This window comes from Triturus cristatus, chromosome 11 (assembly GCF_964204655.1).
Source record: "Triturus cristatus chromosome 11, aTriCri1.1, whole genome shotgun sequence".
NCBI classification, from domain to species: Eukaryota; Metazoa; Chordata; class Amphibia; order Caudata; family Salamandridae; genus Triturus; species Triturus cristatus.
This window is the reverse complement of record NC_140594.1, coordinates 132784548-132808563: the sequence shown is the minus strand read 5'-3', so window position 1 is coordinate 132808563 and position 24016 is coordinate 132784548. Positions and strand designations below refer to the sequence as shown.

The following is a 24016-nucleotide window of genomic DNA, read 5'->3' as shown; positions in this document are numbered from 1 at the left end:
AATTGAAGACACAGCAAGAGAGTAACAATAGCTGCTCCGGCCCTTTTCCGAATGCAAGTTAGAGGGATATGGAACAGTCAGGTAGACATTCAATTTTAGCCAACAGCATAGAAAATCCCTGGCCAAGTATGCGGTGCTAGTAGGTTGAGGGCATTCACATGCATCCCTAAGTGAGGTCTAGACTACCCATGCTATATCCAAAAGTAACAAAAGATGATGTAAAAATAAACTCCTCAATGCTGCAGCCAACAGCATTTCTTTTTCAACAGCAAGGTACTTGTAGTATGTAATGCACCTTGGATGAATTGCAGCAGTTCAGAAAAATGAAAATGCTGACTTCCAACTAATTCTGTAGGAATAGTTCCACTATAGCAAAGAATGCCATAGTAGCAAGAATGTAGTAAGTCATGCCAAAGAAACTGTTTTTTAATAGCAACACAAGCAATGGAATCCAAGTCAAACCTAAGAACACCAACCTTCGTGCATGGCAAGAGGCCCACAGGGACAGAACCCCTTGCCACCAAATTCTAACCATCCTGCCAAAGCATCCAGTGTATCAGATTTAGCATGTCATGACAAATAGTCGAACTCTATTTTTTGATCAACCAGAGTCAATGACAAAAGCAAGCAACAAAAACTACCAACCTTATCTGAACGGCAACAGGAATTCTCAGAACAGCCCACCATGGCAAACAAATCAGCTTTATTTCTATGTTGACAGGTCACAAAGAAACAGCACACCATGCCAAATATTGGTCATACTAATTATATAGGCAACACTAACCAAAGAAACAGCACAACATGCAACCTCACGTCCTGTGCAACAGGAAGAACAGAACTAGCAAAGAACACTAACCTAGGAATGTCAATCTTTAAAGGAATATTGTATTTTCATGGTAAATTGGTCCACAAGTACACAATAGCAAGACACAATAAGTAATTCATATTTGCCTAGCATGTCAAGCCACAAACACCACACCATGCAAAAACCATTAACCACTATTCCAACGGGAACCAACTACAAAACATCATGCTGAGATGGGGGTCCTGCCTTTTCAGGTGGAGAGGGACCGAGAGGTGGACGAGCAGTATATGGACCAGTCCGTCTGACCATGGGTGGAGTCCAGATCATCTGTAAGTAAAAGCAAAACTTTGATAGCAAGTGGTTTAAGGTTGCAGTGGGGCAACAAAGGGGTTAAATACCTCATAAGCCACGGTGGTTTAAATACATTTGCTGGCCAGGAGCTTCCACTGGTAGTTCATCATCACTCCTACAACATAGGCATCAGTGGAGCCCAAAAGCTGCAGCAGAGAATTGGTAGGCTACAAAGGACCTACTGAGCTACCCACACTTAGTCAAATTGTACTAAAACACACCAAACTGGAGGAAAAGATGCCTGCCTGCAATGGAGGGAAGAATGGATCCTCGTCAGTCTGGCAACCAACAGAAACCTGTGCTTTGGGAGCAGATCGAGTTCTTGCTGTTGGAGCTTGGATTCCAGTGGGAGTTGTGGCAGTAGACCGATTCTGAAATCGTGGCTGTTCCGGTGGAGAAGCGCACAAAATGGCAAGCTCCTGGTAATCATCAGCAGAGGTTTCCCATTGAAAGAGGTGATGAGGTGGCTGGGAGGGTAAGGGAGGAGATTGGATAGGAGGTGGGAGGGTTGGTGGAGCATAAGGGAGTGGAGGTGGTGGGGGAGGTGGAGGGGGTGGATAAGGTGCTGGCTCCTTTATGTGGCCAAAACCAGAAAGCTCTTCACGGCGTTTCATTGGTGGAGAGGGAGGGACTGCAATAGTTCTCCTCTGAGGGAGGGGAGATTCTGGAGGAATAATTATCTAAAGAGAGAGAGAGAGAGAGAGAGAAAAGAGGTATGAAACAACAAAAAACAGACCAGAGCATGTGAAATCAAACAGGCAAAGAACAGGATATCATTGCCTGACTGGCATTTGTAGGAAAAACTCCTTTAATCCATATTTCTTCAATATCATTTACAATCAACCGCAGGACAGACCGAGCACATCCCATGCCATCTTCTCTACCTTCTCTATCTGCTGTCCACCTTCCCGCTGCTTCTTAGGGGGTCTGGATGTAATAATCACCCCTTCTGTCAGCCAATCTTCGTCCTGGCTCTTCCAGTGCTCTTGTTTACCAATCCCGAGTTTGCCGTGGAGCTCTTCTATGAGCCGATCCTGGGACACAGTCTTATGGAATATGGCCGGACCAAGTTTGCGTCTGGGAGACAGGTCACGAGTCATGGGGTGCACGTTTGGAGTCTCTTTTGTCCTCTTGATTAACGTTTTCATCTGAACGACAAGGTAAAAGTTTCACCATACACGCATTCATGGCTCTGCAACTCAATGCAAACCCACTGGCAAAAAAAATCGAAACCGAGCCGGAGCATGACCACAAACAGACCAAAAGGGGTAGCATATTTGAAAAGTCACCCAGAGCAAGCTGTAGCCAACTTTAACTTTGATCATGCAGCTAAAAACGCCATGACAGCACAGGCCTCAATTCCATGCAGAAGATGCAATTTAGCATTTGCAGAAAATGGTAGAGGATTAAAGATGGAGGCACCATGTGTCAAGTAGCACTGTTTTACCTTATAAAAGAGGTGAAAAGGGCAATGTTATAAGGGGTTTAGTCACAACAATAACCTCTCAAGGGATTCACTGCATCTCCTCTCCACTTCTGTACCTTTCAATACCCGCACAGTACATCAAATATTACTGGGCAGGTGTAAAAATAATTTTTTCAATCTCTACTCTTACCAATCTATTCACAGGGTCAAGTACATGCAAACATGAACAAGAAATTAGGACCCTCGAATGGGTAACATGGCTAACACACGTGATTAAATGGCCTTTGATGTTAGAGCACTGCAAGCAAGCAGTACAAGACACCATTCCTGAATCACACAGCAAAGCTACTGCTAAAGATGCAGCTTTCACAGCCATGCTGGAAGGTGGGAGGCAGACCCAACAAACCACAACCTTCTACCCCTCTAACTATATTCTCACTGCACACATCCCCAGTGCCTGCCTGGCGCGAGGCTGAAATTCTTTCCACAGGCTGGAGCTCTGACACAGGGAGCAACTCTTGCTCTACTTTTTCAACATTATCAGAAGAATCGGGGGATGCGGTTGAGCTTCGGTGTTGGTTTCTTTCATCATCTGTTCCTTTACCGATGTCTTCCTTTGGTACTTGTCCTCTGCAGCTTTTGCCCTCTGATGGTGCGGTTTCAGTCTCAGATTTGGCTTCTTGCTCAGCCCCCCATTTTGGCCATGTTTCTGGGGAACACTGCTCATGCTCCGGTTCCATTATGGCTTTGGTATCAGGAAAGATACCTTTCCGATCCGTGGATATCAACAGAGGTTCATTTATTTCCACCAAATTGTGGTCCTGCTTGGTCTCCTTTTCTGGTTCTGGTAACCAAAGCTGGTCAATCACAGCTTCTGTGATTCCATTTTCTGAGAAAGAATTGACTGTACTTTCAGTAAATTTAGGCAGTTGTGGTAATGTATCAAAACAAGTATTTTCCACTTGCATAGGGCTTCGATAGCTTGATATAGATGTGGCACTGATCTCCATGGTCTGGTCTGCCTGTACATGGTTGCCCATTTCTTCGTCTTCAGCACATCTCAGATGTTGAATCTGGTTGTCCGTAGATGATTTTTGGTTCTCCACCTGGATGGAGTGGGGAATTCCCCCATTGTGGATCCAGTTCTCATTTGATCTAAATGAGAACAGAGAGACAGACTTTGCTGGAGAGATGTCAGAGAGGGTGGTCTGAATGGTTCCGGATCCTCCTTCCCTACCAATGTACAATGGTTGTGAAGTGGAGGTAGATCCTTGGACAACAAAACCAGAGCCATCCTCATCGATACGAAGAATTGGAAAGGAGCTAAAGTTTAACAGAGGCGGGGAGTCTCTGCAGGGAGCATGACGAGAGGTGTGGGCACTGTGCGGCTTTGAATGATCTGAGCATGGTGAATCTCTTGGAAGTCCTGGCGAAGGAGGCTCAGACACTAAGGACAAAGTGGAACATGTCTGCATTGGAGGAAAAAAGAAATGGATGGAAAGAGGGGATGAGGTGATGGGAAATTAATACTTTGCAACACCTACATAATTTTATAGCAACCTCACATTAAAACTTCAGAGCAACAGCACTGAAACTAAATCACACAGTTGTCATACCACGACAGAGTGAATACATCAGTCCTAACTGAATTAAAAACAAAGCTTGAGCAGCACTTCCGATAAGCTCATTAGAGTGCCAAACTGGTATGTGCACACATCCTCCATGTTAGCATTTCCAGTCATGCACCCTACATCGATCCATACTGCCATAGACCAGTGATGTGACACAGGGTATCACCCTAGTACAACCAACCTGCACCCATCTATAACAGCAACACCTGACAGAAGAAGAGTCCAGCAGACTTACAAATACTTGGGAGTAATAATGGTAATGTATGAAAGCGTAACATATGTTAAGCACCCGGTTGGGCAAATTTTCTCAAAACTGCAGCCTCAGCATTCCTGTTTGTAAACCAATCCTACTGCTTTAAAATGTTAATTCTAGCCACCCTTCTGTTTATTATTCCATCCCTCTCTCACAACCACAACCACTTCCTACAAGAACACGAATGCTTGTGACACCACTTCAGTACACCTATTTATGGAGCAATATATTGCAACGTCTTCGATGATCATAAAGTACAATTACTGTATCATTGTTTATATTTAGGCTGTCCGGTTTTAGGTTGAAACCGATAACTGATAAAACCCCACCAAAAGGAAAATAGCCTTCCCCAGGGTAAACATATAAACACTGAAAAAACAACTGCAGAACCACAAACTAAATGCAATTCAAAGACAGGAAAAGGAGAGTGAAAGTCATTTTTTTCTTCCTGCAGGGGCCAATACAATGTAACTTTGTTATACTAGCTAGCAGCAAGAAAGACTGGGCTAACATTTTTCTGCTTGAGTTTTGTTGTTAAGGGATGTCACTAAAATACTATTTCTTCTTCCTTTTGCTTTTTTCAGTTTAGTAGTCTTTGGTCTAAAGATGCAGGGTTTAGAAGCATGTTTTAGGTCTTATTTAATGATTTTATAAACTGTAGAGAATCAGGAAACATTAAAATCATATTTGACATTTTGGCTGCATTTGATTCTTTCACTGATAGGTAAAATGGCTGGTTTCATAAGAACCTTTCCCAATATGTGCCATCACATTTACCTACAGAGAATGGGTAAAAACCCTTGATACATCAGCCCCCAGTTTCTAGTGAGTCAGTATTGATAGTAGGTGAATTGCCAACACCACAATGTCTCGGTTTGTTGATGTGAGTGTTGTAATGTGCTGGGCCCACGCTGGCGGTGTGAACGGTTTTGTTGTGTGGTGCATGAAAGGTATGTACGGCCTGTAAAGTAGATGGCTTTACAGGCTCAAGAGTTGTGAGTCACTGGTTCAGTCTTACTAACTTTAAATTAGGCCTGGGGGTAAATTCCGTTCAGCTTGCGGAATTTGGGTAATTTTGCGTTCCGTGGAATTGCCAAAAATTCTGCAATCCGCGGCGTTGCGGAATTTTTTGCTTGTTCGCGCTTTCAAAATGCGTGTTTGCAAGATATTTCTCCCCGAGCATTTGCGAACAAGAAAAAGCCTCGCCAATGGGAGGAACAAGCAATTCTGCATGTTCGTTGAACTTTTGTGCTCACGGAGATTTTTTACCGTTTCGCAGCGCTTTGTGTAGCGCGACTACGCAAATTCCGCCCACCCCTACTTTAAATGTCCTTATTAACAGTAATTTCTATATTTAAATTTGTGAAATATTTTGTTAACAACATTTACACTTAACTTTTCACTCACCCTCAAGCCAAATTCAACCAGTAAGTGTGTGTACTTGAATAATATATGGTGGTCCAGTAATATTGGTCTTCTCTTTCTTTCTCTGCCAGGATGTACATTCCTGCAAACTCTCTAGCCAAAGTGGTGATATGTTCACTGAAGCTTGAGAGGGAAATCTAGATGGAGAGCAATTTTGTGATTCTGTCGAATCAGTTGGCAGCAGTTAAACCTCTCTATGTTGATCATAGCTTATTACTCAAAGTCATTGGAATAAGAGGCGTCAACTGTTTTGACGTTGTGCAGTCTTTCTCCAAGCGCCTTGACTGCGACCCCCTCAACATCGCTGATTTCTTGGCCGTCGACAGTGACAGATGACGATACCTGTCTCAACTAAAGCATTCTGATTGCCAAGGAAGATTTGATTTTTTTCTTTAAGAAAAACTGTTCTCTGTAGTCTAGGTACTGAGACTGATAAACAAGATGTTATTTAGAAGAGTTTTAAAAGGATTTTTTGACAATTTTGTCGTACCAGCAGAGCTCAGTGCTCCAGAATCCTAACAGTAGGAGCCAGATAAATGAACTGATCTAACGGTCAGCTGTGAGGCATTATGGGATACAGGGGGTACTGTGAGCCTCTTAAAGGCAATGTGCCAGTTTTCTGTGTTATTCTTTGAATTTAGACTATTGGTTAACTGGGTCTCATATTTCCTCTTTCTTTTAAATAAAGGTTTGTGGAAGACATATAGTAATTTTTTAATTAATGGCATGAATTTCTTGTTTGTATAACTATTAAAATGAATAATAAACGTAATCTGGCCATTCTTTTCCCTCTCTATAGGCTGAAGATCAGGCCTTGGCGTAGTTGGCGTAGTTTTGCTACGCGAAGTTCCGCGATTGGCGGAGTGCAGTGCGAACTGCAGTTTGTGCTGGTATTCCTGCCGCTCGGGTAGTAATTCTACTCGAGTGCCCGCTCGCGAACTTACTGTTCGCGATCGTGAGGGAGGGGGAAACTCAGAGGCACAGCGCGAAGCAGAGTTTTCTGCACTCCACGAACTTCGCGAAGTGCAGAAAACTCTGCGAACGGAGCGAAGTTCACCACCCAGGCCTACTGCAGATATATATTCAAAAACCAAAGGTTACAGGGACATTATAGTTGGGCTCAGGTTTCATTTGCACAAAACCAGTGGAATTCAGCAGTTATTGTTAGCTGAGCTAATTATAACTCGGGCCCCACAATGCACTGCTTATGACCTCACATATTACATCACTCATGACATGGTCAGTGACATCACTTATGACATATCAAATAACACCATCCACAAAAATCACTAATGCACCCACTCACATCTCCACAGAACATTTCATACACCCACTCCAACACAACCACTCACAAACCCATTCACAGACCCATACCAGTACTTACATACCCACTCACTGAGTCAGATCTACACACACATCCACTCACTAATACAGTCACTGACCTCCACTCAGACACCCATACAGCCACTCACACACTGAGTCAGTTAGCCATAGAGCTACTTACATACTTACTCACCTATTCAGTCAATCACACACCCACTTACTTACTCATACAGATACTACCACATACTCACTCACCTATAGTCACTAACACAAGCAAGCACACACTCATACCCCATCACTCACCTATACTGCCTTTCACAAACCCAGTTACTCACCCATATACCACTGACAAATCCACTCACTCACACAGCCATACACACACACACACACACACACACTCAGAGACCCTCATACAGCACTCACTAACACATACAGCCACCAACTCACTCACTCATTCAGCCGTACAGGCAGTCATACACCCCCTCACCCACCCACACAAACACTCAGACACCCATACAGGTACTCAGACAACCAATCACTTACCCATGCAGCCACTCACGTACCTACTCATACAGCCACTTAGACACCGACGGATACATTCACACATATAATGAGCGGAGCTAACTATAACTCACACCCCCGCAATGCACTGCTTGTGACCTCACATATTACATCACACAGGACATGGTCGGTGAAAAATGTTATCATTGTTTACCGTTGGGAGGTGACGGTCTCCAGGACACAGTGGTTGCCTAGGGCAATCGCCCTATAGTTTAATGAAAATGCCCTAGGGAGCTGGCGGTCCCCGGGGCTTTAAGGCTCGAAGGAGAGGGGCCCTGTGCATTCCCTCCTATATATTTTACACATGCCCCAGGGACCTGGCTCACATGGGGGCCGATTACAAACTAAGCACTGCAGCCCGCGCTTTATTTTGTTTTCTTTCGGCAGGAGGCACAGATCCAGTGCGACTCCGCTATTTTTAAAAAATCCTTTTTGGCCTTGCAGTGTCCCTATGGGCCCCCCCCTCCCCCCCTCACCCCCAAGAGGCCTAGGGGGTCATGGGACTTCTACTTTGCCCTCTTTTCTTAAAATGTTTTTTCCTATGACTCGGTTCAACCAAGTCACAAGATGGCTGCCTACACTTCCTGGTTTGAAGTGTTGGTAGCCAATGAGATCTCAACACGAGATCACGCAAGGGGTCGCAGATCCTCCACGACCCCAGTTACAGATCTGATTTTTTTTAAATAACTCAACTACTTAAAGGATTTACAGCAATTCACGAAAAGGTCACTTTCTAGGCCAACAGCTACCTTTCTGCCAAATTTGGTGTAATTCCGTTCGACAGTGCAGGGAAATGAGTTTTTGGACCCGCCTTTTTCTTGGCCCCTGCTTGACAGATCACTTAGAAACTTTCAAGGCAGTGCTGAAGTGAGTGTCTAACTAGTTGTGAACATTACGCAAAGATTTGGCAAAACAAAAAAAACTCTTCCTATGGAAACTACACCCTAACTAGAACTACCTACTGGCGACCGGCAGTAGGTATGTAGGTATGTAGATATGTAGATATGTAGATATGTAGATATGTAGATATGTAGATATGTAGATATGTAGATATGTAGATATGTAGATATGTAGATATGTAGATATGTAGATATGTAGGTATGTAGGTATGTAGGTATGTAGGTATGTAGGTATGTAGATATGTAGATATGTAGATATGTAGATATGTAGATATGTAGATATGTAGATATGTAGATATGTAGATATGTAGATATGTAGATATGTAGATATGTAGATATGTAGAGATATATATGTATATATATATATATATATATATATATATATATATATATATATATATATATATATATATATAAATTCAGAACAGAAATGAAATTGAGATTGGATAAATATGAAAATGAAATAGAAGAAAGGAAACAAATTCAGGGGTGTTGAAAGATTGAGGTTGGAACTATCTTTACATTTGTTAAAAGATTTGAGACACTCAAACAACAAATGAAAATTCAAGTTGGTAATAAATCGGATACAACAATAAGGAAATAAGATACGGATGCCAGTGAGGGAGAAGGAATCCCTCTTGGATCAAGGAAAGGAAAATGTTACTTACCAGTATGCATCGGTTCTTGGCATGTAGAGCTGTAGATTCGTATACTTGTGACTAGATCGCCCTTCTGGTGTTGGGCTCCGATGTTTGTACTTTGTTTTTGTCTTGGAAGTCTTTGTAGTCACGAGGTAGGTGACTCCTCCTTAGGACGATAATGCGCATGGGCATCGACTCCATCTCCAGATTGTTTTGCCATGGAGAATTATGATGGAGTTAGTAAGAAATAGAAATGGATGTCCATGTGTAATGTATCTAAATAAGATAGTACTGGAACAGATTAGAGGTATCCGGGGAGGCGTATACGAATCTACAGCTCTACATGCCATGAGCAGATGCATACTGGTAAGTAGCATTTTCCTTTCAAGGCATAGCAGCTGTAGATTGTATAATTGTGCATGACTATACAGCAGTTACGTCCTTAGCGGTGGCTACCTGTATCTGTTGCAGTGGTTTGAAAAAGTGTTCTTAATACAGCCTGGCCCACACTAGCTTGTTGTTTTGCTTGCACATCTACACAATAGTGTTTTGTGAAAGTGTGCGGTGTAGACCAAGTTGCTGCTTTGCAGATATCATCTAGGGGAATGTTTCCTAAGAATGCCATACAAGCCCCTAGTTAGCTTGTGGAATGAGCTCTAGAGGGAATGGTTAGTGTGCGTTTGACTTTAAGATAGCATATTTGGATGTATTTAACAATCCACCTTGCGATCCCCGCTTTGGAAATGGGATTGCCCTTATGAAGTGGGGAGAAAGCCATAAAGAGTTGCTTAGTTTTCCTAAAGGATTTTGTTCTTTCAATGTAGTAAAGTATTGCTCTTTTAACGTCTAACGTGTGACGAGCCCGTTCTGCCACGGAGTCCGGTTGTGGGAAAAAGACAGGGAGTTCAACAGACTGGTTAAGATGGAAGGCAGAAACGACTTTAGGCAGAAATGTTGGGTTAGACCTAACAACCACTTTGTTATGATGGATTTGTAAAAATGGTTCTTGTATGGTTAATGCCTGGAATTCACGAACTCAGATGTGATAGCGACTAGGAAGGCTACTTTCCAAGTGAGGAATTGTAGTTCGCATTTGTGCAGAGGTTCAAAAGGGGGACCCACGAGTCTGGTAAGAATAATATTTAAATTCCATACTGGAGAGGGTAAAGCTCGAGGTGGAATTATTCTTTTAAGTCCTTCCATAAATGCTTTAATAGCCGGTACACTAAACAAAGACAAGTGTTGTCTGTTTTGGAGATAAGCTGCTATTGCTGCGAGATGTAGTCTTATGTATGTATATGCTAGGTTACATTGTTGTAGGTGTAAGAGAGAACATATAATGTTTTGAATAGGAGCATCTAGTGGATTGATTTTGTTATTTGTAGAGTAAATTACAAATCGTTTACACTTTGCGGCGTAACATATTCTGGTGGTAGGACGTCTAGCCTCCTTAATAATGTTCATGCAGTCTGGTGGGAGATTGAGGTAACCGAACTCAGGAGCCAGATCGCAAGGTTGAGTTGATAGGGACCTGGATGCCTTATCTCTGCTTGGTTCTGGGTGAGAGGTGCAGTTTTTGATGAGGAACTACGGATAGTTCCAAGAGGGTTGTGAACCATGGTTGTCGGGCCCATGGTGGAGCAACCAGGATCATTGTGAGGGAATGTTGTTTGCGCTTCCGAACCACTAACGGAATTAGCGAGAGAGGCAGAAAAGCGTAAGCAAATTTACCTGATCAGTTCATCCATAGCGCATTGCCTTTGGACAGTGGGTGTGGATACTTGGATGCGAAGTTGGGCATTTTGTGTTTTGATGTATGGCAAACAGATCTATTTGTGGCTGGCCCCACATGTGAAAAAATGGCAGAAGAACTTGAGGATGAAGTTCCCATGCGTGGATCTGCTGTGTCGGACGACTGAGCAGATCTGCAATCTGAAAGCTGTACAGAGTGTGCTCCCCCCTTGTTTCTGTATGTAGTACATTGCTGTCATGTTGTCTGTACGGACCAGGACAGCTTTGCCTACCAGATGGAGTTGAAAGGATTTTAATGCCAGTAAAATTGCCAGTAGTTCCAGGTAATTTATGTGGTATTGTTTTTGTTGAGGGGGTCCATATACCCTGAATGGTATGGTTTTGAAGATGAGCACCCCAGCCGGTGTGCGATGTGTCTGCTGTTAGCACTATCTGTGGAACCGGGTCGAGGAACGGCCGCCCCTGGCAAAGGTTTTGTGTATTCCACCACTGCAGAGAGCGATGTGTGTGTGTGTGTGTGTGTGTTCACCAACACCAGATCTGTTACCTGACCTTGAGCCTGGTTCCACGGACGTGCCAAACACTCCTGTAAGGGACGCATCTGGAGTCTTGCATAAGGGACAATGAGAATGCAAGAAGCCATCATCCCAATCAAATGCATTAACACTCGAGACGGTAATGAGTGTTGAGGCTGACATTTGGATATTAGAGCTTGCATACTGCTTATCCTGAGAGGGTTGGAGTATGCTAAGGCTTTTGAAGTGTCTATTGTAGCTCCCAGGTATTGTTGTGTGTTGGACGGTTAGAGGTGGGATTTGGTGAGATTCACTGTGAAGCCCAAGTTGTTTTGCAGCTGGATTGTTTGGCTTTTATGAGCCAGACGTCCAGATAAGGGAACACGAGAATTTGTTGTCTTCGTATGTGAGCTACCACTACTGCGAGGCACTTGGCGAAAAATCTGGGAGCTGCAGTTACTCAGAACGGAAGGACTTTGAATTGATAGTGTTGACCCTCTACCATGAACCTGAGATTTTCTGTGAGCGGGGTGAATGGGAATATGAAAGTAGGCATCCTTTAGATCTAGAGTGGAGAGAAAGTCGCCTTATTGAAGCAGTGGGAGCACCTGTTGGAGAGTGACCATGTAGAATTGGTCTGACTGAATGTAGAGTTTTAACAGTCTGAGGTCCAGTATTGGCCTGAGAGAGCCGTCCTTTTTTGGAATTAGAAAGTAGAGGGAGTAAACTCCTGTGCCTTGATGATGTAAGGGAACTGGTTCTATTGCATGTTTTTGTAATAGGGAGAGGACCTCTTGTTTTAGGAGAGTCAGGTGTCCCAGGGACACTGGACGTTGTTTGGGAGGGATGTTTGGGGGGAGTAGAGTGGAGTTCCAGGCAATAACCATACTGGATAATTTGTTTTACCCACTTGTCTGTTGTGATAGAATTTCAGACAGGTAGGAACTGTTAGAGGCGTCCCCCGACAGGAGTGGAATGATCGGGGGGGAAGTGAAGGGAAGTCACTGCTTGGTGGTTGGGGAGTTGCGGGTATTGTTACCGTTACCTCTTCCCTTACCATTGTTGCCCCTGTACCCTCCACGAAAGTATCCTCTGGAGGAATAGTTTTGATTGGAGTTCTTATAGGAAGAAGAGGGGTGCTCCGAGCCAATGGTTTTGGAGCCAGTCCTGTAAAAGGAGCGACTAAATGAACCTCTAGGTGATTGCAAGGCCCCCATGGACTTGGCAGTGTCTGTATCCTTTTTCGTCTTTTCTAAAGATGTACAGACTGTGGGCCTAAAAAGATGCTCTTGCTCAAAGGGCTGATTAAGAATAGCGGACTGAACTTCCTGTTTGAATCCGGAGATTCGGAGCCAAGCATGCCTGTGTAGTAAAACGCTGGTATTAATAGCACAAGAGGCAGTATCAGCTGCATCAAGCGCACATTTGATGGACGTATTTGTTATTCATTTTTCCTCCTGTATAAGGTCATTAGCTTGGTCTTTAAATTGGTCAGGAAGATGTTGCATTAGCTTTTCAAGCTCATCATAGGGAGCTCTGTCATATCTGGCCAACAAAGCTCAGGCATTGGCAATCCGCCAACGATTTGCAGCCTGTGACGCAATGTGTTTTTCAGATGGATTCCTTATCAGGAGGAGGGGTGTAGCCTGTGCTTTTTGAATTTGCTCTCTTGCGTACATTAGACACTACAAGAGAATTTAAAGGGACCTGACCTGACCTTTAATGTACACTGGGTCATTGGGAGCTGCTTTATATTTTTTGTCTAACCTGGTGTTAAGAATACGGGCTCTGACGGGGTCCTTAAAAACTTCTGGCGCATGTTTTGACATGCCTTTTAACATTGGCAGGGTGTGGACTTTTGTGTGGGTGTAAATGTTTCCAGTAAAAAGTCTTCCTCTAAATTGTCAGAGTATAACTGTACCCCATGGTACTGACCAGCTCTGTTATTGAGTTGCCCAAACCCAATATTGTCATCTGGTGATGATGGCCTAGAGGGATAGAGGTTCGGGTCAGTGTGTTGTAATCATCCCAAGAATCGGGATTGTGTGGAATGGTATGTGCGTCATCTATCAGGATCTCCATCCCCACCCTCAAAACTATAATCATCTTCATCATCTTGTGGTTGAGGTGAAAATGTATGTTGTGGGAAGTGTGCTGGAGAAATTAGCAGATTTGGATCAGCTGGAGAAGGAGAGAGAGGTGGAGTAGTATTAGTGCCCATCTCCTTACGCTTAATGGGAATTTCAGGGTCTTCTGAAGTGTCCAATTTTCTCTTTTTAGGAGGCTTGGCGACAACTTTGCCAGTCTCTGGGTCAAGGTAGAGAGTCTTTTGTTTTAGATACAAAAAATCTGTTGGAAGCTGTTGTATGGGTACAATGTCTTTTGTCGGTGACGAAGACTTAGGGTCAGAATGCGGTTTACCCTGTGTGTCTAAAGCTTTGTGGGGTCTTGAACTCCTTAGCTTTTGGTGTAGGAGTTTGTGGCTCCAAGAGTTTTTTCGGCTCCGAAGGTTTGTTTGGCTCCGAAGATTTTTTGGGCTCCGAAGATTTTTTGGGCTCCGAAGATTTTTTGGGCTCCGAAGATTTTTTGGGCGCCGAAGATTTTTTGGGCGCCGAAGATTTTTTGGGCTCCGAAGATTTTTTGGGCTCCGAAGATTTTTTGGGCGCCGAAGATTTTTTGGGCGCCGAAGATTTTTTGGGCTCCGAAGATTTTTTCGGTTCTGGATGCTTGTCTTTTGTTTGTTCAGCGCCTAAGATTTCGGCGTTGAGGTTGTTTTCGGTACCGACGAAGGGCGTGGCACTTCCTTGGTTTTAGACTTCGGTGCCGAAGGTGATTTTTCGGCACCGGAATGGGGTTGGCTCGATCCCGAGCCAGAAGGCTTTTCTTTTTGTTTCATCGCCGGGCCTGAGGGCGGGGCGTCTGAAACGTGTTGCCGGTGTCGACCTGAGCCAGAGGGCGAACGTGTTACTGGAGCCTTAGGTTTGGTTTTGGTTGGGAGAGGCGTTTCGGTATTCACGGACCGCTGAGCCGGGGTGACTGCCTAGTCTTCGACGTCAGAGTCGTCAGCTTCGGAGACCTCTCCTTCATCGGCGTGTTGTTCCGGCTGGAGATTAGGATCTGCTCCAAAGATATCCAGAATCGAGCTGCTTCCGCAAGACATTTCGTGACGTCGAGCCCAACTGTCACGGATAGTTTTCTTCGTCCTGAAAGATGAACAGGCCTCGCAGTTCTTATCTTTGTGCTCCAGGGAGAGGCAGAGGTTACAAACCTCGTGTAAGTCCGTATGTGGGAACTTAGCACCTCACCCGGGGCATTTCTTGAAAGGAGTCCTTTCCATGGACTGCTGGCGTGGTCGGCGCGGATAGACAACGCCCGCGTCAGATAGAGGTTGAGGATTTTATATATGCTGAAGATACGTGTCGAAAAGGAAACAAGATCGAGACAATACCGTTGAGTGAAGAGGGATTGCTTGTCGAAGGGGGTTCGAAAACGACAGACCCAGAGCGCAGTAAATCACATTCGAACCCGACGGCGGAAAAAAACTATCTGGAGATGGAGTTGATGCCCATGCGCACTATCGTCCTAAGGAGGAGTCACCTACCTCGTGACTACAGAGACTTCCAAGACAAAAACAAAGTGCAAACATCCAAGCCCAACACCAGATGGCGATCTATGCACAAGTATACGATCTACAGCTCATATGCCTCGAACAGTACTATTACTATATATAGATCAAGGAACAGGAAGAGGCAAGGTGAGAGGTTGTGGAAGGGGAAGATCATTAAGTCGCAAAAGGGAAGAAAAACCAGGAGGGGAGCCAGAAAAAAAACTAACAAATATCCCCTACTCAATCCGCAGAAGAAATGAAAAATTCATACAAATCAAGAGCGGAGAACAAACTCAATCTGTCGGGTTTAATTTTAGATCAAGATCAAATTAATCTCTTGAACAAGGGACTAACTTTCTGCCCTGAGAAGCACTATGATTATGCAGAAACCAAAATTGACATATACAAGTATATAAGAAAATTGAAACTAGCAAAATTCTTTGAAAAAAAAGAAAGGATATAACCATACATAAAAAGGAGAACATTCCAGAAACAAATTTGCTCATTGAACAAATAAGAGACCTAATAACTTATGAATTAATGTTGAATCTACAGGATGATGGAACCACAGAAACTCAGATTTTAAATGAGTTGGAAATTAATACGCTAGAACAAGGATGTACACAATTAAAAAGTAAATCAAAATTCTGTCCTATGTTAAACCCCAGTGATAGAATTGACACACATTATGATTTAGTCATATTAGATATGGAAAAGTTGGGAAACAACTCTCAAAGAAATTAAAAAAAAAAAAAACAACTTGTGGAGGAAGAAAAGCACTTGACAATCTCATGAAGAATGATAAGATTGAAATTAAACCAGCAGACAAGGGAGGAAATATAGCGATTATACATGAAGGAGGCCAAAAGGCAGTTGATTAAATAATTTACAAAAAATTGAAATCAAATACAATCAATGAATTTACAACAACGTTAAACCAAAACATGAAGAGTTGGTATGAGAAAGAATTAATAAGTGAGGAAGCCAAATTTCTACAAAATGAAAATCCGATTATTCCAACTATATATTTTGTTCTAAAAATCATTAAACATTGATTAATCCACCAGGGAGACCTATAATTTCTATCTGCGGGTCTCTTTATGAAAATGCGGGTCTCTTTATGAAAATCTTTCGATGTAAGTGGAATATTTCATTGCACCTATAGTGACCATTAAACTCTTACATTAAGGATACCTGTGATTTTTTAAGAATTCTTGCAGACACTGATTGGCAAGATGGACCATTATTAGTCACTATTGATGTAGTATCACTATATACCTCCATATATCATGAGATGGGTTTAAAAGCAATCAAGTACTTCCCTTCTCAAAGAAATATCCAATGTTTAAAGCATTCAGAACTTTTGATGGAGATGACTGTCTGCGGAACAACATATTTTTATTCGATCATCAACTCTATTCTCAAATATGTGGGACAGCAATGGAAGTTTGCTTCCCTCCGAGCAATGCAAATCTCACCATGGGAGGGTGGGAGAAAACCATGGCTTGGGGAGAAGGGAACGAACAATATACTGAAAAAATTAATTTGTGGCTACGTTTCATAGATCAGTTCATAATCTAGACGGCACCAAAGAAGAATTTATTGATTATTTCACGAAGTTTAATCAAAATGATGTGGGCCTGTGGTTTACCTGTAACATCAGTGTGACAGCAGTGCAATTTTTTGATTTAAATGTATTTATAGAAGATAATCAAATTAAAACAGTTTATCGAAAACCAACAGCAACAAACAGTTTGTTACATGGATCTAGTTTTCATCCTAAATCATTCAAAAGAAGTATTCCATACAGAAATTCTTAAGAATGAGATGGAATCGTTCCGATGAGAAAGAACCTGAACTGAAATTAACTGAAACTGAATCAAAATTCATACAGAGGCTACAAAATGTCGGATATAAAACATGGAAAAATGCACGCAAAAGCAATTTAACAAACTCAAACCCTCAATCAATGATTCTAGAAAACCGGGACGGGACAAGGAAGGATAATAATAAGGATAATGTTGACTTTTAGCAAAGAAAATGATCAAATTAATAAATCATGAAAAAATATTGGGATATCCTTAAAAAAGATCCAGACATTGGAGAGAAACTTGGCAATAGAGTGAATGTTTCATATTGAAAGGTTCCATCTCTTAAGGATAAATTAGTCAGAAGTCATTTTGAAAGATCGAGAACTGAGTCCTGGCTAAACAAACATAAAAGGGCTTCACAAAATGCGACAAGTGCTAGGTGTGTAGCATTGGAAGGAACATAAAAGAGCATGTTGGTTTCAAAGGCAAAACCTTCACCATCAATGACAAAATCAGATACAAGTCATGTCGTGTATCTGATTGAATGTGAACTGAAATATATAAGCAAAAGACACACAGATGATGGACGGAATGCAGAGTAAATAAAACATTCACCACCAGTCAAAAGATATGGGCTAAATCCATTGTTGTTGGGCTCACCATGCCACCCCAGTTTTGACCCAGCCATATGCAAATCAGTCTTGACTCTGCCCCTCATGGGAACAGTCCAGCCAGAACTGAAAAAGCCAGGTCCTTCCTGGACCGGAAACAAGCATACTGGGACCGGTTTTGGGGCGTCATCAATCATCAGCCAGGCTAGCTTGAATCCAGTGGCACAGTGAGCCCGGGACCCATGAGGCACAGGGTCAAGACTGATTTGCATATGGCCATGTCTGAACTGGGGTGGCGTGGTGAGCAAAATAACGATGGATTAAACCCAGATCTGTGACTGGGGGTGAATGTTTTGCCAATGTGCAACATTCCGTCCATCATCTTGTGTGTTTTGTTGTCTTTAATATATGGCACTCAGCCCAAAATCAGGTGGTATAAAAGAACAAGTTACTTACCTTCGGTAACGATATATCTGTAAGAAGCATTAGTTAGTTAGATTCCTCACCTTAGAATATCCCCAGGCGTCAGACTAGATGCTGAAGATTTTTCGTCAGCAAAAGCCCTTGCGCGTCGGTCGTCTGCGGCTCCGCGTCCGTCGTCGCCGTCGTCGTCGTGCGCCGGAATGACGTCGGAGTACTTAGACGCCGCCCTCGCGCGCTGACGTCAGTTCTTGTACATAGACTTCCGCGCCAGGAACGCAGAGCCATGCAAGAGACCGACACTGGTGCCAAAATATTCTAGGGCCCTGAAAGGGACAGCCTTAACCCTAGATGTCAGTTCGCAGAACGGGGAGGATGGGTGGGTCGGTGAGGAATCTAACTAACTAATGTTTCTTACAGATACATCGTTACCGAAGGTAAGTAACTTGTTCATCTGAAAGAAACACGTTAGTTAGATTCCTCACCTTAGAATAGATACCCAAGCAATACCATCCCCGGTGGTGGGTCTGCGAACCAAGATCACACCAGAAAGTCCTGGAGGACAGAACGGCCAAAGAAGCCATCCCTCCGGACTTGGCTGTCTAGGCAATAGTGCCTGGCAAACGTGTGCAGCGAAGCCCACGTCGCCGCCTGACAGATATCCTGCAAAGGGACTTCCCGTCCCAAGGCAGTAGTAGCCGCTGTGGCCCGAGTAGAATGGGCTCGCAGCCCAACAGGAGGGTCCTTTTTCGCCAAGGAATAACAGATTTTTATACACAAAACGACCCATTGGGAGATGGTCCGTTTGTGCACAGCTTTTCCCTTCTTTGCACCCACGTAGCCAACGAAAAGCTGGTCGTCCACTCGGAACTGTTTCGTGCGGTCCAAATAAAAGGAGAGCGCACGTTTTGGGTCCAGACGGTGGAGCCGCTCTTCCTCTTTGCAAGGGTGCGGAGGCGGAAAGAAGGTGGGCAAGGTGACAGATTGCCCAAGATGAAAGGGGGTCACCACTTTCGGTAGAAAGGAAGGACGAGGCCGAAGGGCAACCTTGTCCGGATGAACAGATAGAAAAGGAGGCTTGGACGATAGAGCCTGGAGCTCACTCACCCGTCTAGCCGAGGTGATGGCTACCAGGAAAGCAGTCTTAAGAGTTAGAAGACGAAGAGGACAATTGTGAAGAGGCTCAAAGGGAGAGCACATCAGGAATGTCAAGACAAGATTCAAGTCCCACTGAGGCATTACGAAAGGGACAGGAGGGAACGTGTGAGTAATGCCTTTAAGAAAGCGTGACACTACAGGGGACTTGAAAAGAGAGGGCTGATCAGGAAGTCGTAAGAAGGCAGAGAGGGCAGCAAGATAACCTTTCAAGGTGCCCAGGGTAGAGCCCTGCCGGGCCAAAGAAAGAAGAAAGAGGAGAACCTCAGAAAGAGGGGCGGAAAGGGGATCCACAGCCTTTGCTGTGCACCATGCCACAAATTTGTGCCACCGGCAGGCGTATACCGTCTTTGTGGAGGGAGGCCTGGCTGCCAGAATGATATCACAGACTTCAGGAGGCAAGTCAAATGGCATCAACTGCCGCCGCTCAATCTCCACGCATGGAGGTGGAGGCTGGACAGGTTCGGGTGGAGGACAGTCCCCTGCTGCTGCGACAGAAGATCCTCCCGAAGGGGCAGACGTATCGGAGGATCGGTCAACATACTGAGTAGCTCGGGATACCAGTACCTTCGTGCCCAATCCGGAGCCACCAAGATGACTTGGGCCCGGTCGCGCCTGATCTTCTTCAGCACTCTGGGCAGAAGTGGTATAGGCGTAAAACAGACCGCAACTCCACTCGCGACGAAAAGCGTCGCCGAGCGAGTGCCGCCTTGGAAATTCCAACGCGCAGAACTGCTGACATTGCGCGTTCTCGTCGGTGGCGAATAGATCTAACCAAGGCTCTCCCCACTGCTGAAAGAGACCTTGCGCCACCTCGGAGTGCAGACGCCATTCGTGATCCATCATGCACCGGCGGCTGAGTTCGTCTGCTCTGGCGTTCAGAGAGCCCGCTAGATGTTGAACCACCAGGGTGATGCCCTGGTGTTCCAGCCATGTCCAGAGGCGCAGAGCCTCCTGACAAAGGGTCCACGACCCCACCCCGCCCTGTTTGTTGCAATACCACATGGCGGTGGTGTTGTCCGTGAACACCTGCACAACACTTCCCCGGACAGAGGGAAGGAAGGCTTTCAGTGCAAGTCGGATCGCTCTCAGCTCCAACAAGTTGATGTGGAGGCGAGACTCCGCCGGAGACCAGAGGCCTCTGATCTCCACCTCTCCCATATGGCCACCCCATCCCAGGAGGGACGCATCCGTCACTACGACATGCTCCGGTAGGGGTAGGGAGAGGCTCTTGCCCGTGACCCAATCGCGGTCCGTGAGCCACCACTGCAACTGCTGTGCAGTGCCCTCCGAGATCAAGACATGGTCGGACAGGTTGCCGTGATGCTGGGCCCACTGAAACTTCAGGTCCCACTGCAGTGCCCGCATGCGCCGCCTGGCGTGATGCACTAGTAGGATGCAGGAGGCCATCAGCCCCAGAAGCCGCAACACTAGCCTGACCGAAACCCAGGATAGAGGACGAAAGATGGGAATCAGGGCCTGTATATCCCGGACCCGCTGCTCCGGTGGATGGACCCGGAACTGCGCCGAATCGAGAACCGCTCCGATGAAGAGGAGCTTCTGAGAGGGGCTCAGGTGTGACTTCGGCACGTTGATGGAAAACCCCAGCAAATGCAGGAGATCCGCCGTAGTCTGGAGGTGGGAGACGACTGCCTGGGGCGAGCCCGCCTTCAACAACCAGTCGTCGAGATAGGGGGAAGACTGAAACCCCTGATCTGAAGCAGATGAGCTGCGACCACCGCCATCACTTTCGTGAACACCCGCGGGGCACTGGTAAGGCCGAAGGGGAGCACGGTGAACTGAAAGTGCTCCTGACCCACCGTGAACCGCAGGTAACGCCGGTGGGCCGGCAGGACGGGGATGTGGAAATATGCGTCCTGCAAGTCCAACGCGACCATCCAGTCTCCAGGGTCGAGGGCAGCCAGAACCTGAGCCAAAGTTAACATTTTGAACCATTCCTTCCGGAGGAAGGCATCGACGTTCCGGAGGTCCAAGATAGGGCGTAGGCCCCCTTTGCCCTTCTTGGGAACCAGAAAGTAGTGGGAATAACAACCACGACCTACTTCTGGGCTCGGAACACGCTCGACGGCCCCCTTGGCCAAGAGGGCCGTAACTTCCTCGTGGAGAAGATTCAAATGATCCCCGAGATACGGTGGTGCTGCGGTGGCATGGCTGGAGGGGTCGTCTCGAAGGGGAGGGAGTAGCCCCTTCGGACGATTTGCAGCACCCACCTGTCCGATGTGATGGACCGCCAGTGGAGCAGGTGATGGCGAACTCTGCCGCCCACTGGCGTGGAATGGGCCTGAAAGCTCGGACTAGGAAGGCTTTGAGGCGGATGCTGCCGGGGTGGATGTGGACTGACCACGTCGTCCTCCAGTACCGCCTCGGCGGAAACCACGTCCGCGACCGTATGCAGGTTGGTTCTGCGGCCGGTGGCTAGGCGGACGTGAGGAGGTGCCCCTTCCTTGGCCACGAAAGGAGCGAAAAGCAGAAGTTTGGGGCCGCGGGGCCGAGAGGCCCAAGGACGTGGCCGTAGCCCGGGAGTCCTTGAAGCGAGCCAGCGCACTGTCCGCTTTCTCACCAAAAAGGCGAGCGTCATCAAAAGGCATGTACATGAGGGTGCTCTGGACATCCCCTGAAAAAGACGTGGACCGCAGCCAGGCGTGACGTCGAAGCGCCACCGTGGTAGAAATCGCCCTACCCAGCGAGTCCGTAGTGTCAAGCCCACATCGGATTGCATGGCGTGCTGCATCTCTCCCATCGGCCAGGGCCGAGGAAAGCCACGCCCGGACCTCTTACGGGCACAGTGGCAGCACGTCCTCCACCGCATCCCACAGAGAGTGGGAATAACGGTCCAAGAGACAGGCGGTGTTCAAAGACCGCAGTCTCAAACTGAGCGAAGAGAACAGCTTCTTACCAAACTGTTCCAGTCTCTTGGAATCCCGGTCCGGAGGAGCGGACGGGAAGGAGGATTGGGAGGTAGAGGCCTGGATAACCGGACTCTCGGGGGTGGGGTGTTGGGACAGAAAACTGGGGTCGCCCAGAGCAGGGCGGTGGCGCCTGGCAACGTTCCTATCCACAGGAGGGACTGTGGAGGGCTTGGACCAGGTGCCCTGCAGAACGTCAGTGAGGGCCTCATTGAATGGCAGCAGAGGCTCAGTGGAGCATGCGGCAGACCGAAGCACCTCAGTGAGGATGTTAGTCCTCACAGCCACGGCAGGCAGCTCAAGCCCAAGGGCTTCGGCCGCCTTGCCCAGCACCACAGAAAAAGTTGCACCCTCCTCCGAAGCAACAGTCGGAGGAGAGATGAATCCAGTGTCCGGTGAGGTATCCAACCCACTGGCCTCCCCCAGTTCATCTGCCCAGTCCTGTGCAAGTTGCCTCTGAAGGGCCATAGGGTCATCAGACCCCTCCCAGTCGTCCCCGTCATCCGATTCCTGGTAAACAGGAGGAATGATCGGAGCCGGTCGATAGACAATATGTGTCTCTAGCGGCATCGGATGCGGCGTCTGGCGGCGCCGCATCGGCGTCGGGACCGGACAGGGGCTGAACCGGGGATCGCCGTCGACCGGAGCCGGCGTCGGGGGTGGTATCGGTGTCGGCGCCGGCGGAGGAGGCGTAACGAGGTCGACCGGCGTCGGCGGGGGCCCAGGCTCGGGCCCCTCGGGGACCTGCGGCGTCGGGGCCGGAGCCTCCAACGGCGCCGGAGCCGCCGGCACGCGAGGTCGCCCAGTCGAGTCCGCGGGGCCCGAAGGCGCGCCATCGGGCATCGACGGCGGGGCCAGGCTCCTCATGGCCGAGAGGAAGGCACTGACCTCCGCCGGCGTCGCGTCAGTCCCAGGGACCGTCGGGTATGGGGACTTGCGCGGCGCCTGACCACCCGGACCCTCGGCCGAGTCGCGCGACCGGCGAGGGGAGTCCGAAGAGCGGTGTCGCTTCTTGGACTTCTTGGAGTGCCCCGACTTACCCGAAGACTTCGAGCCAGACGAGTGACGATGTCGAGTGCGGCTGCGCGACCGATCCTTGGACCTCCTCCTGGACCGGGATCGAGAGCGGCGCGGAGCCAAGTGGCGAAGCTCGAGAAGCTTGCGGGACTGCTCCCGCCTAGCTTTCGAGGTCAGGGCCATACAATAGGAGCACGACGCCGCGTCGTGGTCGAGGCCCAAGCAGTACAGGCACCGGCGGTGATGATCGGTCACTGACATCAGTCGGTGACAGTTGTCGCAGGCCTTGAAACCAGGCATCCTACCGGCACCAGAGTCGAGAAATGACCAAAAAGAGTCAAAAAGTTAGTCAAAAATTTACTAAAGGGGTAGCTCTCCGTGATCGGCGCTTACTGGCTCGGAAAAAAGAAGAACTGACGTCAGCGCGCGAGGGCGGCGTCTAAGTACTCCGACGATGTCATTCCGGCGCACGACGCCGACGACGGACGCGGAGCCGCAGACGACGCCTAGCGACGCGCAAGGGGTATTGCTGACGAAAAATCTTCCGGATCCAGTCTGACGCCTGGGGATATTTTAAGGTGAGGAATCTAACTAACGTGTTTCTTTCAGATATTGATCGATAATGCACTAAGCAGAGGGTATGTTACAATAGCAACACTGATTGCTACGAAATCATGTACCTGAAATCTGTAACTAATTCATGGAATGAGAGCGAGTGTGGGTACAATGAACCTGACCATTGATATGTATAAAAATGAACCAAAAGGTGTTTTAAAGGAAACAAAAACATTTTTTTAATTGCTGTTTGTTAAAACTACGTATCCCAAAATGCTTAATTAAAAGCCAAGTGGGCATGTCTGTATAAAACGAAATGAAAGTAGGACCC

The 24016-nt window shown here is 46.6% G+C and overlaps 1 protein-coding gene across 2 annotated transcripts in view; it reads right to left on the bottom strand.

Annotated features, from left to right (window-relative positions):
* Positions 1 to 24016, bottom strand: part of PXN (paxillin) — a 339773-nt gene that overhangs the window by 78156 nt on the left and 237601 nt on the right. For both annotated transcript variants that reach the window (XM_085634086.1, XM_085634087.1), the window contains exons 7-10: positions 3044 to 4051; positions 2041 to 2304; positions 1402 to 1836; positions 1052 to 1132 (exon numbers count right to left, since the gene is read on the bottom strand). In XM_085634086.1, the coding sequence (XP_085490212.1) occupies positions 1052 to 1132; positions 1402 to 1836; positions 2041 to 2304; positions 3044 to 4051 (1788 nt within the window). The remainder of the gene's footprint in view (positions 1 to 1051; positions 1133 to 1401; positions 1837 to 2040; positions 2305 to 3043; positions 4052 to 24016) is intronic.